This window comes from Trachypithecus francoisi, unplaced genomic scaffold (genome assembly GCF_009764315.1).
Source record: "Trachypithecus francoisi isolate TF-2019V2 unplaced genomic scaffold, Tfra_2.0 Lachesis_group10, whole genome shotgun sequence".
Lineage (NCBI taxonomy): Eukaryota > Metazoa > Chordata > Mammalia > Primates > Cercopithecidae > Trachypithecus > Trachypithecus francoisi.
The window spans coordinates 39075795-39097252 of record NW_022681455.1 but is presented as its reverse complement, the minus strand read 5'-3'; the positions used below and the strand labels follow the sequence as shown (position 1 = coordinate 39097252).

Genomic DNA, 21458 nt, shown 5'->3' with positions numbered 1-21458 from the left:
GGTTGTAACATTTCTTAACATATATTAACAACTAAAGATTAGTTCATATTAACACTTTGCTTTTTTAAGTTATATTTTGAATGGAAAAAAAATCACTGAAAAAAATTATGTGCACTCGTGTCTATGGAAAGCCAGGGATGAACCCACTCCACTCTCTTGGTTTGTAATATCAAAGATATACTCAATAACCTCACACTTTTGAAAATCATTGGTCCTTACACCTCTCTCAATTCCAAGTCTGTCAACACACCTCTCCAGTGCTCCCTGCCTCTCTGCCCTACCTGTCTCTCTCCCAGTGCTCCCTGTCTTGTACCTTGCCTCCAGTCTACATTGTCCCTCTTTGCTCTCTCGGAGACCCACATTTAATCATTCCATCAAATCTGTTCCCTCCTCAGCACCTGGTTAAGTCCCAGGCCCTCTTCCTAGGACCTGGCAAGAGTATCATTGCACTGGGCCTCCATATTCCAGTCCATCACTTGCCTTCTCTTGGGATAATCTTCTGATATACAGCCCCAACCCCTGAAGCCCCGGAAGACTTTTCATACTCCAGCCTCATTCCCCGCTACCAGCCTTGCTCTTGAGCCCTGGTCTCCCTGTTCCCCTGAACAAGCTTTGTTTTTGCTCAGGCCTTTGCCTGAAAGCCCTTTTTTTTTTTTTTTTTTTTTTTTTTTGCATCCCTGCTTCTGCAAACCCTACTCACTGCTTCCTGTGTGAAGTTCTTGGCAGAATTAATCTCTCTGTCCTCTGGGCTACTACGGCACTTAGTTCTCACACAGTGGGGCACTTATCACATTACATTAAAGTTGCTGATGTGTCTGTCTTACCAACCAGATTATAGGCTCCTTTAGGGCAGGAACCAGGTCTCAAATCTCTCTTCATTGAAAGTACCTAGCAGAGGCGCTGGCAAATGGGAGGTGGTCAAACAATCCTTATTAAGTTAAATGCTATTACTTCAGGCTCCCCAACCAGGAATTACCTGGTGATGACTTACTCAAATTGAGGCTCATACAGAGGAAAGAGACTCATAAGTAGACACATAAAATCTGAGACCCATAATAAAAAATGTTCCTCCCCTAATTCAATGGAAATTCTGGGAGAAAAATAGATAAGTGAAATCTGGGGGCTGCCCTTTACAAATCTAAAGGCTATGGGCTTTATCAAATACTATGTATAATTTGATATGTTCATAGAAATCACCATGGTTACTGTTTCAAATTTAAACATTCTTAAGGTATTGGAAAATGCACAGTGAACGAATGTACGTATACAGAGGACAATTAAATGCATATTTTTCGTGTACAATATTGATCAAAGTATGCTTTATGCAAAAAAACCCTGAACAAATCATCAGTAATACAGCAATATCAAGGAATTTTCACCAAGAGAATGCAGCCACATAACCAGTATCCAGATCTAGAAACGAAACATTCCTGGGCCCCAGAAGTCCCTTGTGCTCTCTCTCTCTCTCTCTCTCTCTCTCTCTCTCTCTCTCTCTCGATAGGATCTCACTCTGTTGCCCAGGCTGCAGTGCAGTAGTGCGATCACGGCTCACTGCAACCTTGATCTCGCAGGCTCAGGTGATCCTCCCACCTCAGCCTCCCAAGTAGCTGGGACTACAGGCACATGCCACTACACCCAGCTAATTTTCATATTTTTTGTAGAGACAGGGTTTTATCATGTCGCCCTGCTGGTCTTAAACTCTTGGGCTCAAGCAATTTGCCCACGTTGGCCTCCCAAAGTGCTGGGATTACAGGTGTGAGCCACTGTGCCTGGCCCTTTGACCCTTTTTCTAATCGCTGCCCTCCTTCTACAGTCATTATTCCGACTTTGAACACCATAGAGCCATTGTGCCTGTTCTTATTCTTTGTATACATGGAACCACACCGCATGTAATGTTTTCTGTTTGGTTTCCTTTACTCAACATTATTTTATGAGATGCACCTACATTGCTACAAGGAGCAATAATTCATCCTAAATCTGTAAGTGTGAATGATTCTAAAATTTTATTACAAATGGAGCCATAAGCTGCTGAACCATAAGGAATTCAACATTTCTTCATTTTCACCAAGAATTACTTGAAGTAAAACTATCCATATTTTAGTAAGACAAAAAAGTGTCATGTTCCTGAACCTTACAGACTCTAAGACATCAAGCCATTAACTTTCTCAGTAAACATTTCTAGAAGGAAGGAATAAATGAAGCAGAATTATAAAGCACTCTTTCAGGAAAAAAGAAAAAGAAAACTAGAGAACTGAGTGGGGGAAGACCCCCCTGAAGTTCTCTGAATACTTTTGTCACAGTCATTTTTTAAATCAATCTAATTTTCTAATCCCTGGAAACAATTTTTGCATCTTTTGGTGCTTCATTTTTGACATTTCACAAACATTTAAAAACGGTAAGTTAGAGAGAAACTTCTTTTTACTCTTTCCTGTGTCCTATCCTTTCATGTGTCAGACTGATGGTTTGCTGAAGTTGGTGAAAACAAAAAGGAAGGGTTTTGTCACCACATTGTAAAAAACTGATAGGAAGAGCTTCTGATTGAATTTGTAAAACAAATACAGAAGAATTATTGTGTCCTTTCGCCTTTGAAAGGCTATGTGCAGCACCCAGCAAGCTACGGCTCCATATTGTTTTATACGGTATACACTTATCACACAATGCTACTATCCAACAACACACAAATTCCAAGTTTGTCAAAATTCCTATGAGCACATACCTTGGGGATTAAAGAAACCAGTCATCCAAAACACATTAGGCCTCCCTTCAAATATCCACGTAGAAAACTGAGCATTTCTTTCCAAAAGTTCAGTGAACCAGAAGCCCAGTGTGGACGAATCCCAAGACACTCTTTTCCAGAGCTGAGGTATACGAGCATCGTACATGTTGTCCAGAGCATCTCTCAGGTTCTGGAGAAAAAAAAGTTAAAACACATGAATAAGAAACATCAACAAAGAAGGAAATGCCTACTGATGTAAGAACAGCTCACCTCACTCATAATGATTGTTCCTTCAATGGCCAATTTTAGATCACTCAGGCTACTGCGGAGTATTGAAATGACCCTTTGCATTCTGTCAATTTCTTGTCTAAGAAATATGTTCATTGAATTAAGATGGCCCATCTTTATCAAACGAGATTTCACCTAAAACAAAGTAAACAATGCAATAAAGGAGATTTTATCACCTGTCATTTCTCTTCCAATGACCTCTTCTTTCTCAATTCTTTTTCTTCCTCAGGAATTATCTCTACCAGCCCAAATGAACTCTAAAATATCTCTTGCAGAACCAAACTTGCCATTAAATTTTCCATTTCCTGGGTTTCCAAAACTACTGTTCAACTAAAATGATTTTTATTTCTTACTGATTGTACTTAGCTAATAATTGGAAATGTACTTTAAAGAACTGAAATAAAATTGTACCTTTTTCTCCTTTCACATGATTAAGTACTGGGTGTCAATTAGATATTCTTTTTGCAATCTAACCTTCATAGAAACACAGTGGAATTTTTTCCTTCATTATGTTTGCAGAGTTATTAGAAATGTCATAGAAAGTTAATAGAGCAAAAATCTTTACAGAGCAGTTACCAATAAATATGATTAGCTATAGTTTCCAAAGGCCACTGTTGCCTTAGCTATGACAGCTAAAGAGAGCCTTTCCTAATCCAGTAAATGAAAATATTTGATTTTGTGGGAGAGCAGTTAAATATCTGTCATGTGTTCCTTTTGATGTATCACTTATTGACTATTTTAAAGAGATCAATACAAAAGCCGCTGGTTGTGGGAACAATAAAATATGATGATTATTGGAAAACAAGCCAATAGAATATACACATTTCAATTTGGTGACATATGCTCAACAAAAGTTGGACTACAAATACTGGCAGGAGCTCATAAAGGGATTTGAACTTTCTGTTGGCCACAATCAAAGAGATGCCCGAATTGAAGGAACAATGACGGGACACGTGGAGTGGGAGAGAACTCAAAGTGAGGTGTCAATCTGAAGGATCACGGGAGGCCAGGAACTGCAGGACTCTCTGCCAGAGATGCCCACTGCCCCCTCAGAAGGCCTGGAATGTTAGAGATGGGTGGGCTTCAAAGTCATCTGAACCATTCTCCTCCTTTTATAGGACAGGCCTCTAGCACAGTGCAGAAGTTTCCTTTCAGCAAGGGACACCTCTGTTTATTCCAACTGGGTTGTTTCTAGTGAGTGAGAGAGGAAGATGGAAAGCATAAAAAGGGAAGGAGATATAACACTGAGCACAGATATAAAACAGGCAGCTGAATAGGACTACCTATGCGGGTAGGGCAAACTATATTAAAATCAGTCAAGCATGCCAGGGGAGGTCCCTGGCCCAGCCCGACGTAGCAACCTTCAGCTACCCTCCAGAATTCTTGATTCTAGAGCCTACATTTTTGCAGCCTCTAGTGCCTCGTTCTCATCTCCATCCCAAGTCCTTCAACCTCCAGTGGCTGAATAGCATATATATATGCTATACGTGTGTGTGTGTGTGTGTGTGTGTGTGTGTAATTACATCTATATATAATTCCCTTTAAATCAATCCATCTCAAGAGTGGAAATCCACTCTTAGGAAAAAGGGAAATTATAGAAATACTTTTGCAACCTCATGAGTGGAAAATAAAGCTCAGCAATTGACTATAGTCTCAAATCAATAGCCCAGGTATCTCTAGTATATTAGCAGTTTCAAACAAATCACCTTATCCTGCTTAGGGTTTTAAAAGGAAAACTTTACTTGAGATAGAGACATGCTTAGAAAAACCTTAAACCCTAGAAAATGCAATTCTAATCCTGATTCTGAGTATAATTATTGTTCCAGCCTAAAATTGTCCTTTTATTAATAAAATTTAAGACTTGCTGTAATCTTATATAGCATTTTCATTATGTTTCTGGGACCAGGTAGCTTTTTTCTACAATCATGTAGCTTGATTTTTACTACAGAAGTCAATGGTATAATTATATTTTGATTTACAAAATTCACTTTACAGCCACATGTTCAAGAACAGATCTCGTCTATAAAATAAGACACTATAAAGTAAGTGATCTTGGAACAGGGACAAGTTTTAGATGCCTCTTAGTACAAACTCTTTCCCATATAGGAATCCATTTAGTTACACCCCTGATGCTCACTTGCTGCTGGAATAATCGCCAGAACAGAAGTGTTGATGGTGAAGTGCCCCCAACCAAGACTGGACAGCTCAAATTATCACAAGGTCTTGAACCTTTCCCCTGGCAATAGCAGCCCTGTGGTACAGTCATATAGAGTAAGTTTTATCTCACTTGCACATGCCAGTATTAAAAATCTTTGAAGGCAAGTATGCTGCCTTGTTTTTTGAAGATCATACCAATAAAACTATTGAAAGTGTATACTTACAATATTTATCCATTTAAAAATATTTTATCCCCTTACTATAACTATCTCTACATGAAGCTATTGATTTCAACATTTTAACCAAAGGTCTTGGTACCTATCTACACAATGGAAACAATAATTATTTTAAGAGGCAATAAAACACTTTTTATTGTTGGGACACTCATTGCATGCTAAAACTAGTTAAGACTGCAGGTTTTAGAGTCAGACCACTTTGTGTTCAAATTCTTGCTCTGCCACTTAGCTTGGTTTCTGCTGGTGCTGTCCTGAGCACTGAGTGTCATAATGTCTATGAAGCACTTAGGACAGGGCCTGGCTTGTAATGAGGGCTCAAAAACACAGCTACTGTCCCATGCCATGCCATTCTAATCAATGAATAAGTGTGGTTCTTAGAAAACTTCAGATTGGTAACGGGGTGCTTATATTCATAATAATATCTCCATTAATTGTTCTATCCTATTCAATGAGTTGCAGACGTGATTAAAAATCAATGGAGTAGACGGGTGAGTCATCTATCTACAGTTAAAACACTTGGAACATCTTAAAGAATACCAAATCACCAACACCATTGCCTTTTGGCCTTAAAGATTTTTGAGTTGTTTTTTTTAGCACAGCTTAAGGCATCATAGAAACTGATATATAAATGGGTCACTGTGGAAACTTCGATTGAGGAGGAATTAACTTGTAAGGGAATTTTTAAAAGAATGCAACAGAAAAGCATCATGGAAAATGTTTTCTTCTGATATTTTTAAGTTTTGAAGAGAGAACGACGTGAACAACGAGAGATGCAGAGTTTAGTAATATAGTCAAAATTTATCACGCAGGTCATCTGCCACATAGTCACCAACAGGTAGATTCTTGCTTTCCATGGTAATCAGACTTACTGTTTAAATATACAAATAGCTCTGTATGCCAGTGGGAAAGCAGCAAGGCTTACCTCATGAGGAATGTAATCAGGAGGGAGTTTACTCAGCATATCTTCAGATAATCTATAAACAATGGCCTCCCGGGTCTCTCCCACACCACCTCCACTCTCTTTGGGTTGAATGTTGGTAATTGTTTCAAGAACAGCAGAAGCAGTGTTACTCTGGTACCTAGTAAAAAGAGTGAGCTGTTCAGCATGTCACAGGGAAACACATAAGAGATCATTGTCAAAGCTAAAATGAACTGATAGAATCACTTAAATCAAAGCAAGCTACGAAAACAAAAAAAAAAAAAGGAGAAAAAAAGTTAACTACTATCAACCTGGGGGAATGAAAAAAATTAGAGATCCATTCTACTACCTCCTAATAGGACATCAAGAACATTACTGAAATGAAACACTCTCCATCTTCAAGGAAAGAGACCCAAAAACTCCCCTGGAAATCCAAATCGCTGCTTCACCATCTTGGTTGTAGTTAACCTGACCACCTCTTGCTAAACAGTGAGCTCACCTCCGTTCACTCTCCTCTGCTATAGACTGCTCGTAAGAGTCTCTCATTATAGGACAGCTTGTTGGCTCAAATAGGACCACTCATATTTCCTCACTGAGTTATAAACTATTAAAATGCTTTCATCTTTTCTGTTTTGTTTTCTCATTTTTCCACTGGTTTTATGATTTCCAGGGAAATCTATTGACACCCATCTCCTCCACCTGTTCAAATGCAGCTATGTATCTTTAAATCCATTTATTCAATAAAGATTTACTACATACTGGGCACTGAGCTAAGTTCTAGAATACAGCAGGGGACAGGACATAGTTCTGTCCTCTAGTGGAGGAGATAGATATTAGACAATCCCATTCTAACAACTGCTGTGGAGGGAAGTAACAGGATGCTTTCAGAGAGTTTTGATTCTCTCATTCCCACTCTCTAGCTTTCTCTCAGGTTGACCAGATACTCTGAGATGCAGGAACTTAGTCTCTGTCCCTGAGATGCTGGGTTGACCAGTTATCTGGACTTTTGAGTAGAAATGTGTGTGGGAGTGGGCGGGTGGGGTGGGCGCTCTATGTGCATGTGTGTGTGTATGTATTTGTGTGCTGGAGGTAATTTACACTAGAAGATTAGTAAAAGTTAAAAAGTCATATGTAAGCTGAGACCAGAAGGACGAACGGGTCAGCCAGGCAGTGGGGTGGGGTGGGGTGGGAGGCAGAAAAGGACATTCAGATAAGAAGTAAGGGTAGGGGTGAAAAGGGTTTCAGTGCATTTGAGGAATGGAGATAAGGTCAGTGAGGTCAGAGCCAGTAAGCTAGGAGAAGTGATGAGGATGAAGAAGAGGCAGTGGCCAGACCATGCAGGGTTATATAGGAACTTGTAGGATTCTGAACACCACCCTAAAGGCAATGGGCAGCCACTGAAGATATCCCTAGCCAGGTGTGACATGGTCAGATTTAAATTTTTCAGCCTTTTCTGAACTCCTAATTTACCATCTATACACTTCACATAATTTTATTTTCGAGGGTTATTGTTTTGTTTGCTAATTTTGTCCCTTGTCCAGATGTCAACCACATTCGTATTTCCTTTTGTAGATGTGAGAGGCAAATAAAAAAGGGATTCAGCAAATACTTGAGATTAGTGACTTCTTTTTCTGTTTTATTTGCTTGAACAGAAAACAAGCCACTGTAATATGGAAATATATATCTAAATATTATATGTGCATACCTTTTAATATAGCAATTCTACACCTAAGAATTCATCCTTAAAAAGAAAGAGACATTTGACATTTCCCTTTCTGACAGTATGGTGCAAATGTTACTGTGAACTACCCTTCTGAAACAACTAAAACTTCTGGAGAAGATATGAAAAACATCCTTTTAAAAACATCACTGAACTAGCAAGACAATAAAAAATCCTCAGGGTCAAATAAAATGAATGCTGGAAATAAAGTGAATGCTGGAATCCAGAGAGATAAAGCCAGATTTTACCCTGGGGGAATCAACTAACTGGTGTTTTCGAGTTTCTGTCTGGATAGTGCAATGAGACAGGGGAGAAACCCTCATACCTGAGGTGGAAAGCATAATAGGAAATTCCTACATAAAGCTGGGACCCCACACAGCTACAACCTCAGTATAAGGGTAAACTAGAAAGTAACCTCCACTTGTCAGAAGAAGATGATAGGTAACTTGTTCTATCTAGCTTAGCACTAAGTGGGGGAAAAATCTTTCCGAAAATTCTGAATTCACCATGTTTGTGACATTAATTACCATTTATTCATATTACCTGTGCAATTTGGAAAAGCTCAAGCCAAGAATTTATTTTAAGGTAGTCTTAGGAAGTCCTAGGTGGCACCTGATGGAAGCAAACACAACTCGTTCCTGAACAATATACCTTTGACTCAGGTCTCAAATAATCCAACAGTTAACTTCCAATAGACACAAGCTCAAAGTCAAAAGTTTAAAAAGTTGTAAGGAAACAAGGCAATGTGAGAAACAGCCAGTAGAAACAACAGACAGCAGAATCAGACCTGTAGAGATCTTAAGTGACTCTTCAGATACACATTACAATATACTGTATTTGTGATATTGAAGAGTTTTAAAAGGAGACTGAAAATATAAGTATTAAAAAGGAAACTATAAACATGAATAGCATATTTGAAAAAGAGTCAAAAAGAACTTCTAGAAATAAAACATAACTAAAACTTAAAACCTATACTATTTATTGCTGCTGTAACAAATTGCCACAAAGTCAGCAGCTTAAAACAAGACAAATTTATTATTTTACTGTTCTGTAAGTGCTAAATATGACACAGGCCTCACTGAACTAAAATCAACACATCAGCAAGGTTGGGTTCCTTTCCATAGGAGATAGGAGAGGATCCATTTCTTTGCTTATTTGGGTTGCTGGCAGAATTAACTTCCTTGAGGTTGCAGGACTGAGGTACCCAATTTCTTGCTGGCTGTCAGCTGAAGGTCCTTCTCAGCTACTAGAGGCCACCTGCACGTCCTGGCTTGTGGCCCACTTTCTATATCTCCAAAGCCAGTAATGGCAAGCCAAATCCCTCTCACCCTTGGACTCTACATGTAGATATATCACAGTAAAACCGTAGAATACCCAAAACAAAATGAACATCTTAAAAGCAGCCAGAGAGAAAGAGCAGATTATCTAGAAAGAAATAACAATTACACTGACAGTCAATTCCTCAACAACAGCAATGAAATCCAGAAGAAAACGGAATAGTGTCTCCCATGTGTTAGGATAAAATAACTATATACCTAAAATTGTGTGCCAAACAAAACTCTCTTTCAAGAATGAAGGCAAGAAAAAAGATTTGAATAAACATTTCATCAAAGAAGAAATACAGATGGTCAATAAGCACATGAAAAGATGTTCAGTTTCATTATTCATTAGGAAAAAGCAAATTAAAAGGACAATGTAATACCACTTCACACTTACAAAGGACGGTTATGATCACAGGATACATAATAACAAATATTGGCAAGGATGTGGAGAAACTTGAACCTTCGTAATTGCTAGAGGGGATCGCAAAATCGTGCAGTGACTTTCTTTTGTTTTGCTTTTGAGACAGAGTCTTACTCTGTCACCCAGGCTGGAGTGCAGTGGTGCTCACTGCAACCTCCATCTCCTGGGTTCAAGCAATTATTGTGCCTCAGCCTCCTGAGTAGCAGAGACCATAGGCATGCACTACCACACCCAGTTAACTTTTTGTACTTTAGTAGAGAGGGGGTTTCACCATTTTGGCGAGACTGGTCTTGAACTCCTGAGCTCAGGCAATTCGCCTAACTCGGCCTTCCAAAGTGCTGGGATTACAGGCATGAGCTGCCGCTCCCAGTCTGGTGCAGTCACTTTGGAAAGCAGTTTGGCAATTTCTTGAGATGTTAAGAGTAGATTATGACCCAATGACCCAATAACTACATAACATTCCTAGTTATCTACGTAAGAGAGATGAAAAGACATGTCCACACAAAGACTTGCACATGAATGTTCACAGCAGTATTCTTAATAGCCCCAAAGTAGAACATAGCGAGCTATTCATCAACTGGTAAATGCATAAACAAAATGTGGTACTGGAATACTATTTGGCAATAAAAACCAAGGAAGTATTAATGTATGCTACAACATGGATGAACTTCAAAAACATTATGTTAAGTTAAAGAATCCAGACGTAAAGGATCACATAATGTATAATTCTACTTAAGCAAAATGTCCAGAAAAGGCAAATTTACAGAGACAGAAAGTAGATTAGCAGTTGCCTGAGGTTGGGGATGACAATTGGGTACAAATGGGCCCAATATTTCTTTTTAGAGTGATGGAAATCTTATAACATTATATGGCAGTGGTAAACTCACTAGAAATCATTTATTGTCCACTTAAAATGAGATAATTTAAGATAGGCAGATTACATCTCATAAAAGCTGTTTTTCAAAAAAGGAGGGCAAAATAAGGCATTTTCATACAAGAATAGAAGAGTTTATCACCCCTAAAAGAATGTGCCCCTCATGGGGGAAATTCTAAAGGGTATACTTTAGAAAGGAGGAACGTTAATCTGTTGGAAAGTTTGAAGTATTGAAAAGAATGGGCCAATGCATAGGTAAGTCTAAATAAGCATTGTAGTATAAAACAATAATCGTATGTCTAACTGTGGGATTATAAAAGATAAAATTAAAATACTGAAATGTCAGGAGAGTGGCTATAGCTAAAGTTATCTAAGAGAAAGAAAAGTAAACGTATTCATTTTATTTATTATTTATTTATTTTAAAGAGATGGGTTCTCGCTCTGTTGCCCAGGCTGGACTTACACTCTTGGGCTCAAGCAATTCTCCTACTTTAGCTTCCCAAGGAGCTGGGACTACAGGTACATACCACCACGCCCAGCATAAATATATGAATTTTAGACCTAAATAAGAACTGATGTTAAAATTTCTAGGGTAACTAGTAATAGAACAGAAACAGAGTACATAATTTCCAAACTAGCAGAAGAGGAAAGAAATGAAATGGAAAATTCTTATTTAGCAAAAGGCCAAAAAGGAAGAAGAAGAAAAGCAAAACACAGAAAGAGTGGTGTAAAAAAGCAACATTGTATATTTGTCCTTTACATTTTATATACAGTATTCATATTCTTTTGTATTTATTCAACATTTAATAAAGCTGTTTTAGAAGCAATAATCAGACAAGTGTACAAAGATGAATGTATATGACTTTATAACAGTATTTGTAATAAATCCTAGTAAAGCTTTATAAAAATCTATATAGCCAATAAAAATGGTGATGTAGCTGTATATTCATTGATCATGTGAGGTGTCATTGGGGGATTATAGAATAAAATAACATGGCACCAAACCCAGTTATGGTATGATCTAATTTTGTTGTTAATATTGTGTTTATAGGCACAGAAACAAATCTAGAAGGGTATTTTTGCAGTCGGATTTTTGCATGATTAGCTTTTTCTGTAATTATTAGTTTCTTTTTGCTCTTTATTTTTCTGTATTGTTTATGCTCCTCAATAAGAATGTAGGACTTTAAGAATAAAGAATATTAAAAATCATTTTCAGTTTGAAAAACAGAGAAAAATAAACCCCCATAAGGCAAAGCCCATCACAGTTGTCAAGAAGTTAACAGAGATAAATCAGGGACAAATGTTTCAGGTTCACTGAGATGCAGCTTACAAACCCTTATTCTTTATGCCCCACCAGAAAGTGCCCCCTCTGCCTTTCCTCTGCAGCATATGGAAAGCGAATTCCAGCCTTCTCTCTCCTCCTCCCTGGGGTGAGTTCCACAGCCTTTTGTGGAACTTGCCACACGAATTGGCAGAAACCTAAGAGTCTACTGGGAAAGTTATCCAGGTTTCTTTGCTTATGAAAAAGCTGTGTTTGGGGGGAGTAGAGGAAATCCTACAGAGCAGCCTTGGGATTCATTTAGGAATAAAGCTGGCCGGGCGCGGTGGCTCAAGCCTGTAATCCCAGCACTTTGGGAGGCCGAGACGGGCGGATCACGAGGTCAGGAGATCGAGACCATCCTGGCTAACACGGTGAAACCTCGTCTCTACTAAAAGAATACAAAAAAACTAGCCGGGCGAGGTAGCGGGCGCCTGTAGTCCCAGCTACTCGGGAGGCTGAGGCAGGAGAATAGCGTAAACCCGGGAGGCGGAGCTTGCAGTGAGCTGAGATCCGGCCATTGCACTCCAGCCTGGGTGGCAGAGCGAGACTCCGTCTCAAAAAAAAAAAAAAAAAAAAAAGGAATAAAGCTGAAGAATGGAGGGGATGCTCTGTCTTCAGCATTTTTATTTGATTAGCAGTTAGAATACCACATCTGGACCCAAACATGTATACCCGAACTACCTGCATCCTTTCCAAAAGTCATGCCATGATAAATGCATAAGATGTCATGCTTCACATACAGAACTTTCAGTCAGATACAGTGATACGAGGGTCCTAGTATCAGATCTAGCAAGTGTTTGTAACTCCATCCAGAGTTGGGATATTAGCTCCATATTACCTTTAAATACATGACTTTCCCAGTAAGGATCAATGAAGTAAAAGCTAATTTTTAATGAACAAAAATGGACTGTAGAGTATATTTTAGATATAACTTAAAATTCTTTTACTGTTGCTGTAAGCAACCTCTACTCAGATGTTGGGGATTTGGAATATCCCCAAAGACACTTATCTTAAAAGCTGAAACATGCATGCAGTCGAATACATGAACAGAGAACACAATATTCTACTAAAATAACACAAAAGGCATTTGAAACCCATTGCTACATTTTGAAATATGTCACAATCCCAGTTTTAAAAAGTCATAGAAAGTACTGTATAAGAAAAACACATATGTAACAAAACTGCACGTTGTGCACATGTACCCTAGAACTTAAAGTATAAAAAAACAAAACAAAACAAAACAAAAGAAAAATACAAATAAGTCTGAGAGGAAAGTTCAATGAAAATAGCTGATGAGGCAACAAAATGAAGTTAACAAAAGTCAAGGTTCCACATGCTATTATATACCTTTTCAGAAATTTAAATTTGTATGTGATTCATATTACTCCATGAGCTCTCTCTAGCATTAGGTACACTACAGATAGAATATGTGGATGAAGTGCTATGTTAGGGAAGACAGAGGTGTCACCATGGCTGATATCTTAGAGAGCCATGAAATACTGGGTAAACCTGGGTAACATTAAACCTCTGACTTTATCATGAACTCTGTGCATTCACATTTCCCTGGAGCCCCAGAGCTCTTTGGTTCCTGTATCAAACAAATCTAACACCTTATTATTTTAATTCTCCTTTATCCCTCTCCTGGGCTGTTCCTTGCCCCATCTACTTTAGTGACATCAATGTCTGCCCAGCTGCCCAATTGAGAACTCTCAGTGATGGCTTCCTCCTTGCTGTGACTCCCCAGACCTTCTTAGTTTCCAAGACCTAGTTCCAAATCATTTCCAGCATCCCCTCCCCGTGACCCACTGTCATCCCCACTGCCTTCAGTTCTGCCCCTAACTTCCTGATCATCCTCTGTGGGTGGCACTGCTATCACCTCCTAACACATCCTCCTGCCTCCATCCACTGTTCCAAGGTAAGTTTTGACATTTCAAAAGTGATTATTACATTTATTCAAAGACTCCCTATAACCTTCAGGATGAAATCTGAAGTCCTTCATGTGGCATGCAAACCTTTTTCATCACTAAGTCTTTTTCTATCTCCAGCTTCTGCCCTTGCTTCTTTCTTCCCACACTCTACCCTATGCTGTGAGTTACCTGAAGCTCATCAAGCATTCCATGACTCCCCTCCTATTCTTTGATTGTTCCCAAGCTAACTCCACTGCCTGGAATGCTCTGCCCTCATTTCCTCATTGATTATAGCTCATTCCTAACTAGCTATTAATATTAAGCTCAGCTTAGATGTCTTCACCTCTAGACAGCCTTCCCTAGACTTTCTCCCTATGTGTGTGCATAGCTCTCAGTGCTTGCTTTTCTTTTTGTACTTGTCATTCTGTACATGATGACATACTTGTTTATTTTCATTCCAACTTCAGCCTGAATTACTTGCTGGCAGGAAAAGGCTTAAATCTCTGTATACAAAATGCTAATTCCCATCACCTCATGCAAGCAGAAAAGGCCATGTAGAAGGTAGAGTAGGTTAAGTACATTTAAATAAATGATTAAATAACCATATTCCAATTTAAAATATTGCCCCAAACTCTTCTGGCAAAACCTTCAAAAGCCACACTCTGCATCGGCCACTCTGCTCTTTAAATACCCCCCTCTTCCTCATGCTTTAGGTGTACTGGACCTAGTTCCCAGAACACCCCACACACGTTCACGTTTGCATTCCCTTCCTTGGACTGTTCCTTGGTGTGCGCATTCCAGTCTGAGTCTTGGTCCTTATTGCTCATTATGTTCCTCTTTTTTGCACTTTGTCCTTGGCCCCAGTCCTGCAGTCACTTCCTTCCCACCTCATCTCCAATCTGAGAAACTCCTGCACATCCTCTAAGACAGTGATCCCCAACCTTTTTGGCACCAGGGACTGGTTTTGTGGAAGACATTTTTCCACGGACTGGAGAGGAGAGGGTGGAAGGTTTTGGGATTATTCAAGCACATTACTTTTATTGGGCACTTTATTTCCATTATTATTACATTGTAATATATAATGAAATAATTATACAACTCACCATCATGTAAAATCTGTGGGAGCCCTAAGCTTGTTTTCCTGCAACTAGACGGTCCCATCTGGGGGTGATGGGAGACAGTGACAGATCATCAGGCATTAGATTCTCATAAGGAGCACACAACCTAGATCCCGGGCATGCGCAGTTCACAGTAGAGTTCTTGCTCCTATGAGAATCTAATGCCACCACTGATCGGAGAGGAAGTGGAGCTCAGGCGGTAGTGCTCACTCACCTGTCGCTCACCTCCTACTGTGTGACCCAGTTTCTAACAGGCCACGGACTGGTATTGGTCTGTGGCCCAGGGGTTGTGGACCCCTGCTTTAAGGCACAACTTAAATGGAGCCTCTCTCACTAGCTTTCTTTGAGCCCTAAGTTGGAATTGATTGCTCCTTCAGCTGTGTCATCATAGCAATGTACACATACCCTGATTTTAGAGTTTACCACATTGTACCTCATCAGCATTTGCCACTCATCTTCCCCAATAGATAATATGTTCCAAGAGCACGGACTGCATCTTACTCATCTTTGTATCCAGGGGTTAGCCAGACAGTAAGTTCTCAATAAATGTTTTTTTGTTGAATTGAGGCCAATTGGCTTGCATTTTATTAAACCTCAAATATAAAGGACAGCAATTCTTCAATATTTAAAGGGCATGAAAATGTACTTATTCCTTTTTATGGTAAAAACATAGTATATTGTTATTATTGTTTTTTGATTTCCTGGCACCTTTCAGTGTGTGTGTGTGTGTGTTTTGTGTGTATGTGTTTGTGTATAAATGCCTTATTACAACTTTTGTATTCATTTCTAATAATGAATTAGGAACATTCATTTCTAATTATTATATATCTATTATATAATATGACTAGATAATATAATATAATAATAATACATCTATAGATATTAGAAGTATCTATCTCTCTTTGAGTCCTTGACAATTGATAAGTTCATTTGTTTTCATAGGTTATTTTCATAGGATTCCCCCCTCAGAGTTATTTGTATTTTTGTTATACTTTATACGACTTTTAAAAACTGTGATCGTGCCCTACTTCAAAATTCAGGAATGGGTTGCAAATGCCTTTTGTGCCATATATACATAGTCCTCAAAACACAGGAGAATCAGAAAGATATAATTTGAGAGTGAAGTAAAGCTATTCTTCTTATTATATTATCAATGTAGATCTGTAATGATTAAAGACAAGAAAACCACAGTAAATTTCCATTCATGCTAAGAAAAGCAGAGTTCATTCTTCCTACCTGTTCTAGCTACAAACAAACAAACAAACAAACAAACAAAAACCAAAAAAAAACCCAGAAAGCCCCCATATCCAAATCCTCAGGTGCTCTCTCGGTCACCTTCAACTTGAGCCCTCCGTGGAAGCGTGCTCAGCACCAGAGGCTAGGTCCCAACAGTGCACACCATTGCAAAGATGACCATTTTGCTCTCTGCTAACTCTGGCCAAGTTCACTGGTGCTCCAAGGAGAGGCTGATGGAGATGCTGCTGCTGCTAGATCCCACCTAATAAATCATTTTCATGGTGAGTTATTTAATTTTTTATGAGATGATCTGAACACAGGCCTGAAAACATAGATGTTGGGAAGAAGCCTTGAAAAGTTGATCCACTGTGAATAAGAGCTAGCCAAGCTCTCCCCAACACACATTTTATTATGCACAGAATGTCATTCCCTGGTATTCCAGGGCTGAACAACGCACATTTCTTTTTCCACAATGTGATTTTATGTTTGCAAAGATATGAAAGGCAGAAGCCTAGTTAGCTAGCTATAACGGAGAATTGCAAATCTCTCTATATGCCACAAAAGCCCAAGGGCTTTCAGGAGGACAGTCCTCATAAATGCTCTGAGATGAAGAACAAGAACGATAATATTCCTTAAGGGTTGGTTCTAAGTTATTTCTTGAAGAAAATTTCTCTTTAGAGTAAATATGGGAAGAAGCTCAGATTGCCCTTGAAGCTTGGTGGTTCTGGGAAGTCAGGGTCATGGATAGTATAAATGCAAAACAACTGAAAAACAGAGCTGTCTATGAAATAACTACCTAATGAGATATTAGTGTGCTGTAATATCCAAATCAGTCTAGATTTACATATATCTTTGCACATGAAATATCAATGAGCATAAATTTTTTAAAAAATCTAAATCTCAAAAGTGTCCTCGAATACTCAAAGGAACACATTTCAGTTTGTACTGCATTGAAATGAATATAAAGATTGTAATAAGGCATTTGATAAATTTCAGAAGGTAAAGAAACATGCATAACCACTGATGAGAAAAAGAGTGAGAATAAGCAACCATTTTTGACATTGAGAGAGTTGAATTTGCAGAGTCTTTGGTACCTTATAAATCTACATAATAAAATGTGAATAAACTGTGTATTTTCATGGTTCCTATCACTATGCTATCTAAACTCTTGAGAGAGATTTTACTTATTTTAAAGCATTTATTCACCTTGATTTCCCCCTCCACTTCAGAGATTCTGCATTCTTATGCAATGACTGAGGAGAGAGACTTGTGATTTGCCCTGCCCAAATCTCCCTCTTCTCTCAAATTTATGGATGCTAACTTCAGCGTGAAGACTCCAATCAACAGGAGGCATCAAGTTCTCCATCATGGCCCAATTATAGTCTATCATCAAGTAATGGCCAGGCACTGTGGCTCATGCCTATAATCCCAGCACTTTGGGAAGCCGAGGTGGGTGATTACTTGAGGTCAGGAGTTCGAGACCAGCCTGGCCAACACGGTGAAACCCTGTCTCTACTAAAAATACAAATATTAGCTGGGCATGGTGGCACATGCCTGTAGTCCCAGCTATTCGGAAGGCTGAGACATGAGAATTGCTTGAGCCTGGGAGATGGAGGTTGCGGTGAGCCAAGATCGCACCACTGCACTCCAGCTTGGGCAACAGAGTGAGACTCTGTCTCAAAACAAAACAAAACAAAAACAAACAAACAAAAATAAGCAAGAATGCTGTTGAACACCATGGATGGTCAGATAAATTAATGATTCCTCTGGTTGGGGACATTCACAGAGACTTAGCCAGCATATCTTAGAGCGTCCTCTCTTATGGCTGAAGCTGTTATCTCTGCACACATGCATTCAAATCTTTCACCTGGGCTCCAGTCCGTATTTCTCACCCCATTCAGATATATCCCATGTTCTTTCCCAGCTCAACATGCCCCCAACATAACTCTGTAACTTCTCTAACATACTCCTGTTCCAAACTCCTCCACTACCCCAGCTCCCAGACAAGCAATGTCAGGGGCATCTTTGACTCCTTCTTTCATTTCACTCAGCGCTTGGAGAGTTACATCTTGCTGGAGCTGGGTGAAGACCAGAGGTGGGTTTCAGCTGGGATGCTTCGTCTGTTACTGCTTACTGCTTCCTGGCGGCCGGTGGGGGAACAGCAAGGGGCATAGCGAAGTCCTCCAAGAAGGCAAGCTCACTTGCCAGGATGAGTAGGGGCAGGATTCCACCCACAAGATAATTCAGAGCCAGAGGAAAGAAGCATCGAACCTAGGACAAGGCTTACTCAGAGACCAAAAAAATTACCAAACACGGAGCTGCAGAACAGAGCTGACCGCCTGAGCAGGAACCAGAAATGGGTTAAGATTTACTGGGGAAAAGGGATCAGGGTGGGTGGGAGAGACCCCAGGGCAGACCATATGGGAAGTTGAGGATGAAGGGAGATCAGAGGAGGAGCATAGGTCTTACCGGTCCGCCAGTTGCTCTAGTGGATATAATCCCCCATTTAAGGCACGAGTCCAGGACTTTCTACTTGACCTCACTAGTGTGGTGAAAAGTTGCAAGATCCTGACACTATTTTGGGAGAAGCTTGCTTACGGCATCCTACAGCATGCATGCCAGCGACACCATGTGGGCCTCTGGACAGAGCTGTGAAGAGAGACTTGACAAAACACAAAAGGCTTGCCATGGCCTCTCTAACCCACCAGTGTGCAGCAAGAAACAGATAACAGCCACAGAAGAAGGTTTTAGCCACTGCTCTGCATTCGCTAAGTTCTATCAATCCCCTCTTGAGACCTGTCCTGCAGCTTCACTCCACCCCACAATCATCCCTATTCTAGGTCTGCATCCTCACGCACCTGGACTTACCCACAGGGTACGCAACCCAAGGTGTCGATTAGTCACCATGGGTGCTCTACATGAGGTGGAGCGATGAGCCTTGTCACATGGCAGAGAGCTTGTCTTTTATTCTAACTGCTGTGGGGAGCCATTTAGACAGAGGAGAAGTAGATGGAGGAGATTGAGTTTGGGGCTTTTAAAGTCAAGCCGTCTGAAAGCCATGCCAGTGGATGTCACGTGGAAATTGTATAAATGACTATGGAGCACAGAGGAAAGGTCTAGACAACATATATGTGGCATGTTGATGTTCTAAAGGCCATTGGCATAGATGAGCTCTATTCAGGAAGGAAGGTGGAAATGACTATAAAAGAGGTTAAAATGTGAGTAGAACATAGGCCATAGATTTACAGGCATGTAAAGGGAAGGGAAGACTCTTTAAAGCAAGAGAGATACTAGATCACACTGCTACCTGGACCATATACTGAAGGGTGATGCTATTAAAGTCATGCTTTGCAGCCTTTTGCATTTTGCAACATATTTTGTTACTCTGTCACAGTGTGATTCTGCCACTGAGGACTGAGAACCTGCTAAGCCGGACAGCAGGAGAATCCTTTGAAGAGGAGCCCCTGGCTCTGGTGAGGTGTTCATCTGTGTCAAATACTAAGTTCCTTCTTGGTATTAAGTAAGTATAACCACCATATAACAGTATAACCACTGTTTCTCGGCGGTTTCTCTGGGATGCGTTGGCAACACCATAGTGAAGCGGCTGAACAGAGCTGCCTTGATAGATTACATTCAGAAGGCTGGTGCGTTCCTTTCGGGGAGGCACCAGAGTGGCTTCAAGTTGTCATCAGATTTCAGACCAAGGTCTACAGAGCTAGCGTTATGTCTACACTTCTGTAACAATTTTATGGAATGGGTTGGACTCAGTATAGGGTAAGGGAGAAGTGATTTCATTCTTTACCACATTGTACTGAGTTCAGCTTATTAGAGCAGATTAAAGACTACTTTGCATGTCTTTGTGTAAATAAATACGAAAACCTAGATGAAACAAATAATCTCCTAGGAGAACGCAACTGACAAAATATTGACTACAGTGGTGACAGAGGAATATGAAAGACATCAAAGAACCAGCACTGAGCCCAGATGGTTTCACAGGAGAATTCTACAAACTTTAAAGCATCCAATACTACATAAACTGTTCCAGAGCTTAGAAAAACGTCCAAATTTTTACAGAGCAAATACAACATTGATTAGTAGTTAAACCTGATAAAGATGGCACAAAAAACTCTAGGCCACTCTTATTTGTGAATATCCATGCAAAATTCCCCAGGGAACCATTAATAGAGTCTATCACTACATTAGGAGAAGAATAATACATCAGAACCCAGTGGTATTAATTCAGATTATCTGTAGAAAGTTTGAGTTAGGAAATCCATTAATATAATTCACTAACTTTTTAGGTGTTTGGGGGAAAATCATGTGATTATTCCCATAAAGGTTGAAAGGTATTCAACAAAATTCAACACCAATTTCTGACAACAACAGAAAAACACACATGCAACAATAGCTGGGACAAGCTCAGAAAAAAAAGAGCAATGAGGGGAGACTATAAAACTACCAGACAATAAAACATACTGGAAACTAGCTACATTTAAAACAGATTGCTACAAAGTAGAAAGGAAAACAGAATAGAAAGTACAGAAATGGACCCAAGTACCTATGGAAGGAAATTCTTTTTTTTTTTTTTTTTTGAGACGGAGTCTCGCTGTGTCGCCGGGGCTGGAGTGCAGTGGCCGGTTCTCAGCTCACTGCAAGCTCCGTCTCCCGGGTTTACGCCATTCTCCTGCCTCAGCCTCCCGAGTAGCTGGGACTACAGGTGCCCGCCACCTCGCCCGGCTAGTTTTTTGTATTTTTTAGTAGAGACGGGGTTTCACCGTGTTAGCCAGGATGGTCTCGATCTCCTGACCTCGTGATCCGCCTGTTTCGGCCTCCCAAAGTGCTGGGATTACAGGCTTGAGCCACCGCGCCTGGCCTATGGAAGGAAATTCTATGTTAAAGGAAGCAGGAGGCCGAGGCTGGTGGATCACCTCTGGTCAAAAGTTCCAGACCAGCCTGGTCAACATGGTGAAACCTCTTCTCTACTAAAATACAAAAATTTGCCAGGCGTGGTGGCCTGTGCCTATAATCCCAGCTACTCAGGAGGCTGAGGCAGGAAAATCACTTGAACCCTAGAGGTGCAGCAGTGAGATGAGATTGTGCCACAGCACTCCAGCCTGGGTAACACAGCATGACTCCGTCTCAAAAAAAGAAAAAAAAAAAAAAATCACTGGTGATAGGATAGCTGGATTGCTATTTGGAAAAATAATTTCATCCATACTTATT

At 40.0% G+C, this 21458-nt stretch overlaps 1 protein-coding gene across 1 annotated transcript in view; it reads right to left on the bottom strand.

Annotated features, from left to right (window-relative positions):
- The window catches only part of DNAH8 (dynein axonemal heavy chain 8), a 334964-nt gene that overhangs the window by 15503 nt on the left and 298003 nt on the right, over positions 1-21458 (bottom strand). The window contains exons 89-91 of the mRNA XM_033217044.1: positions 6320-6476; positions 2987-3139; positions 2717-2906 (exon numbers count right to left, since the gene is read on the bottom strand). Coding sequence (XP_033072935.1) covers positions 2717-2906; positions 2987-3139; positions 6320-6476 — 500 coding nt within the window. The remainder of the gene's footprint in view (positions 1-2716; positions 2907-2986; positions 3140-6319; positions 6477-21458) is intronic.